We start from the raw sequence: 6,249 nt of genomic DNA on the forward strand, positions 1-6,249 counted from the left end.
CGGAAACTGCGACTGATCGATGAACGAAGCCGTGGTCCCCCAAAACAGCACAATTTCCACGTTTACACTTTCAACGCCTAACTATTTTGATTGCTAACATATTTTTATATATTTCTAGAAGCAATTAATCGTCAACTCCTTTTATTTTTCCTGTTCTACAAATCCTTTTTTTTTCTTTAAATGAAAATTTTTAAATTAATTTAGTTGATAAATTTATCTTTTTCAATTGAAATTAATTTGAACTTTTATTAAGTGAAGTCAAATGCAAAAGAAATTCTAGTCAAATAAATATATTTGAATTAAAATAAAATTTAAGAATTCCACCTAAAACTCACCAATCACTAATATATGCAAAAATGATTTAGATAAAGAAAAGGCTTGAGAGTACATGACTCAATTTTTTGGTTTTTTGAAAATCTAATTCATAACTCATCCCAATTTTAACATAGGAGGATAAATACACTTTCAGCACGCTCAAACCCACATCTTCCTACATTGACAATAATGTCAGTGCAACCAAACTAAGACTCAATAAACCATAACTCTATTTTTACCAACTACTAATTTTAAAAACAATGATACAACCTTCAAAAATAAAAACAATTAGAGAATTTTGAGAAATTAAAAACTCATTATTTTTTTATACAATGCATATTTCTGTTCATAATTCCTCTCAATCTTTAAAATAAAAAAAACACAATTAAACGTGCTCGAACTCAATTTTTTCGCATTACTACAATTACAACTGAATCAATTAAACTAAAGCTTAATCAACTACTCCCAACTCATTATTTATATTTACAAGAAAAACTTGTTCAATATATCACTACTGAAAGAATTGTAGTAACAATTGTACTAAAATAGTAATTGTTTGATAGAAAAAATGTTAAAGTAAAACTAAGATTTTAGTTAAATGTCAATTTAATCCTAACGAAATGAAAACCTAGTATATCAAATATTCCTTTCTCAAAATTTGATAAAAAATTTAAAATTTATTTTATAATTATAGTTGTAATTTCCATTAAAATTTACTATATAAAATTTCTAATATATATCTATACTTACTATATATAAAAATTTTAATTGACTTGGTATCATTCATAATCGAGTTTCAACTCAGTTCTTAAATTACCTAAATGTCTTAATTTCAATAAACAATAAATATTAAGTTAAAGGTATTTTTATTTTTTTACATAAAATCTAAAAAAAATGCATGCTTATGATAAGATTTGAAATCGAGACACCAAACAATACACTTTCTTAACTTTACTATTTCACATGCACTCGTATCTTTAATAAATATATTACATAATTATTTTAGCCCACATGTCATAATCTAATTAAAATAGAAATGTTATGAAATACGGTAATTCATTAGTCAAAATATTTATTTAGCAAGTAAAAGTACCACAAAATCCCATGTACTATACCTAAATTGTATTTTAACCCCTCTCCTAAAACGATGGGCAAATTAATCTCTGTATGTTGGATGAGTGAGCAAAACAACCCTTCCGTTAAAATTTCAGCGTTAAATGTTTGTTTTGTTATTTATATGCAAGGTACAATAACAAATTTAACCCTCAACCTTTACACAATTATTCAATTTAACCCCTACTCTTTTACTTAAAGTAAATTAGAAATTTTTGAAACTAAGGCTAGCATGGTCAAAAAAGTTGTAGTAACAAATTAAAAAATATATCATATAAGCCCTTTTAAATTTTAAAAATTATTAAAAATCATAAAATTTATAAACAAAATTTATAAAAAAATGTTATAAAATTTAAAAATTTAAAAATTTTATTAAAAAATAACAATATCGACTCAATAAAAGAGTAGGAGTCACTTTTTCTTAAACCTTATAACCATTAGATTTTAAAGGGTCAATATTATTATTTTTAATTAAAATTGTATAATTAAAATTTTTAATAAATTTTGTTTATAAATTTTATGATTTTTAAATATATTTTTAATTTTAAAAGGGCTTAATTGATTTTTTAAAAATTTTTACTAAAGCCTTTTTGATCCTTTAACCTTATTAGTTTTAAAAAAAAATTCTACTTTACTTTTGGTAAAAGAGTATTGATCAAGTTAAATAAATATGTAAAAATTGATGACTAAATTTATTATTGTATCTTGTATATAAATATCAAATTTTAACTGCTCATACATCTATGGTACAATCGGAGAGAATTTTGTGATATTTTTACTTTATTTAGCTTATATGTTTGATTCGGGTCTTTAAAGTATTAACTTCATTCTTCTTTTAAAAAAATATAACTTTACTCAAATTTATTTATTTTCAATTTAAAAATATTTAATAATTTTTAAAATAAAAGAAGGTTTAAAGACTAAGCAAAGTAGATTGGGCACTGAGAAATCAGAATTTTAACTATCTCACCTGTAACCCATAATTATAAACAACTTTAATGTAATCTTAAAGAAAAAAATTTCATCCACATGAACCAAACTCAACTTCATTCACTGAAAATCTTACTTTTTCATGGATAAATTTTCACATTATATGTTAGTCATATTACAGATGCTCTCAAATCAAAAAGGAAACGAAAAAGAATTCTATCTGCTGAAAATATATTAGCAAATAGAACGAAACAAGAAAAGGAAGAGTTATCTTTGTATTAACTGACCCAAGAAATGGTCTAATATTCACCTTGAGTAAACAGGTTCTTCTTTGATTGTTTCCAATGAAGGTTTTCTTGACCTACAAACAGATAACCTATGCTTGAATTCTTCAACCCCTTCTAAGCTCAACCTTGTTCCTCCCATCGACTTTTCTTGCTCGTCTTCAACGTTTCCGGTCTCCGGCAAAACCCTCACTTTTCCACTTGATATTCTCTTGGCTGAAGAGTTCGCCGCCATGAAAAGTATAGCCATATCGGCTGCGGTGATCACGGAATTGAGTCTTTTCATCGGGAACATGAGGAAAACGTTGCCCAGCTCCAATTCTTCATCGGCGGTCAGAGCTGAAAATCTCTTGCCTATGTGAAGAGACTGGGAATTGGTGAGGAAAAAATTGGGACACTCCAACATAAGCTCGGCAGCCTTTACGGGTTCCCGGAATTGCCGGATTTCGCCGCCGGGAAGGATCACCCTTGCAGCTTTACCGCTTTTGATTAAAGGGGTGGCCAAAGTGCAGGAAACGTAATTTCCCATGGTGATTTGGAAAGAACAAAAGATGATAGCGGTATTGGAAATTAAGAGAAGAGGTGCGTGTGTTTTGAAAGGAAAACAGTTATGTAGTTGGTTAAAGAGATTGAGAGGGGATCCTAAGATATTTATATGAAGAATGTAATAGTCAATTATAGAAGGCTAAATACCAGCAAATAAAAATAAAAAAAGGCCAAAAGGGACGCGTTAGTCAGGCAAAAATTACATGAGAAAAGCTGGGGAAGGTGCATGTTTTGCTTGTGCAGTACTAATTTGTAATGCTAAATTTCGCTGTTATTGGCGTGTGGGTCCAGCTGAGAAAACTGCAGCTGGTGTTGCTGCCTATCTTCCATTTCCCCTTGTTTGCTAGCAAAGCATGTTCCAGTTGTTTTTATTATTTTATTTCACATTATCTTCGTACACGGACCAAATGTTTTCCTTCATAATTCGTGCATCCATATTCCCAACGTGTCATGCATATCTATTTTATATTCTTCTTAAAAAAAAAGTTATTTTATTAACTTAAGTTGTGACTACTAATACCATCGACTTCCGTAAAAATAATTTGGGTTTAAATTTCAGTTGCATAAAAATTATTTTATATTCGTGTTTTTACTTATTGGAAATAATAGGTTAGCGAATGAAATATATAAATATAAATAAACAAATATTTATATATAAAATAAAATATAAATTAAATAATTTATATTTAATTTGTCAGATATGAAAATCAATAAATACCGTAACAAAAATCAGAAATCGAAAAGAAGAATAGAGATTTACTAAATGTTGAGGCATGTTTAACACAGTTTCTTTAAGACAGATTCGACCGCTCTTACGGTATTTGGAGAAACGTTGGTTGACTGTCTCCTAGAATACAACAACACGATGAGCAAAGCAGTATCACCTCTGCAGCGATCAACGAACAAACGTTGTATTTTTCTATCATCGAAACGTTGGAAAATATGGAGAGGAAAAGAAGAATTTTGAGAGCAAAATAGATTCGATGTGAGAGAGTATCAGTTTCAAAAAAATTCTTTAGAATTCAAAGCCTTCTTAAAAATAGATTTTGTATGTTTGAGGAAAAATAATTTTCGTGTTGGGCTAACATATCTGTAGATCCATTTTGGGCATGACATTTCACGTCTCCCACGTCGTGTGGATATGCCCACAATCGGACGAGTTTGGATCTACAAATCCTTGCGCACAAGGCAAAGTTTCAAGCTTAATCATTCAATCACTCTTAAAGTGGGTTCTTATATATATATATATATATATATATATATATATATATCTCACACTTGATCTTTAACCAATGTGGGATCTAAGTTTTTCTTTTCCTCAACAAATATTTTCAAGTAACTTACTTTGAACATCAATTTCTCATTCATTACCTAACCATTTTGAGCATATGATATACCATTGTAAAAGTCTCATGGAGTAGAATATAAAACCATAATTTTATGATTCAACTCTTCACCTTTACCAATTGAGAATATGTCTCAAAGTTACCAAAAATTACAATTTTTCCAACACTACTTAATGTATTATTTACTTTTTAAAATGTACTCTTTTTTTAACTTTACTTTTTAAAGAGTTTTTTTTACTCAGATCAAAACTTAAAGTTATGTCTCGTCTAATGATTCAATCATTTGAATGTTAAAAAGACTAATTGAGATATATAACAAATTTTAAACCGTTGTATGCCAAATGGTGATATCATTGTGATGTTAGTATCCAGCAAATTAAACATATATTCAACATTATAAACATTATAAAAGTAAGTACAAAAAATATTAAAAGCATTAAAATTATTTAAAAATTATAAAATTTTATATAAAAAAAATTTAAGAGATCGGAAGAGATGTCGAAGGGGATGGTGGCTCGTTAGAAGTTAATTGATGCAAATAACTTTCAATAATTTTTATAATTAAAAAAAATCTTTAGACAATTGATGTGCTATCGTTTCTCTCCTCAAAAAACCCCTCCTCTCACTTCTTTTTTGAGGGAAAGAGAATAGCTTTTTTAGAGGCCAAACAAAGCCCAAGGATCCTATATTCATGTTTTAGTATGCCATACCTCTATCTCGCAAGTTGTCAAATAAAGTTATTGGTAACTTGATTGGATGGTACAGGCTTTGGCAAGGGTAGTTGGTGGCGGAGTAAGGACTCTTTAGGTATGATGAAAGTGAAATGAAGATTTTTAGGTGAGATTAGGAGAAACTCCCTAGGTAGGCGTAAATTTATAGTGGCGAGCCTTTAGATGGGTGAGCCACTACACTAGCGGGGTTGTATTAGAAAACACCATGTTTGGTTTGGCATAACAATTTCCCTCGCCCCCTAAACGAAAAGAAGGTCATAAAGTGGTCTTTCTTGAAACGAGGATGGGTACACTAGGTTAGCCTTGCTCTGTCTTTATTTCATGCTTAGTGAGGTGTGAATTTTCTTTGGTGGACTTTTATCTAAAAAAGTAAAAGGGAGGATTGTTTTGTTTCTTTTAAGGAATACCATTAGTTAATGTTTTGCTAGGTAAACTTGCGTATGCCTTTATTTTTGTGCTTGAGGTTTTTTTTGTTTCCATTTGCGACTTACGAATTATTTTTAACTATAGCACGTAGCTAATACGTGACACATGGATAGTTTTTGTTATGATTTTTGTGGCTTTTAAGTGTGGTAGGCCTTGTGTTGATTAAAGATTGGGTGCTGGAACGATGCTTGTTTAAGTATATTTTTCATGTGCTATTTGGTAATTTGCTATTTGTCTGAAAGTTTAATGGAGACTTCATTTTGGCACCTATAAATTCCCCTTCTCCAAGTGCAGAGTCTGTTTTGGTTTGTCTTGGACCTTTTTTTTTCTTTTTTTTTGCATTTTCTTGGTAGAGTTTTCTATTGTTTGCTTCTTGCACAACTTTTCATTAGCTCTTCCAAGCTTTTAAAGTCATTTTTGTGTAACACTTCTTGCTCGACCCTATTGTCAGGTTTGAGCTACAGGATGCCACATCCGTTGCCACAACAAACTACTGACAAATACATCATAAATAAATCGTTCAAACATTCAATCTGATGTGATTCGACTCACTAAGGC

The 6,249-nt window shown here is 29.7% G+C and overlaps 1 protein-coding gene across 1 annotated transcript; it reads right to left on the bottom strand.

The window, feature by feature from the left end:
- Positions 1 to 2,458: 2,458 nt before the first annotated feature.
- On the bottom strand, positions 2,459 to 3,416 carry LOC107903744 (uncharacterized). Its single transcript, XM_016829899.2, has one exon. The coding sequence runs from the start codon at positions 3,169 to 3,171 to the stop codon at positions 2,665 to 2,667; it is 507 nt and encodes a 168-aa protein (XP_016685388.1). The 5' UTR covers positions 3,172 to 3,416; the 3' UTR covers positions 2,459 to 2,664.
- Between the last annotated feature and the right edge of the window lie 2,833 nt (positions 3,417 to 6,249).

The sequence above is a fragment of the Gossypium hirsutum genome, chromosome D05, assembly GCF_007990345.1.
Source record: "Gossypium hirsutum isolate 1008001.06 chromosome D05, Gossypium_hirsutum_v2.1, whole genome shotgun sequence".
In the NCBI taxonomy this organism is placed as follows: domain Eukaryota; kingdom Viridiplantae; phylum Streptophyta; class Magnoliopsida; order Malvales; family Malvaceae; genus Gossypium; species Gossypium hirsutum.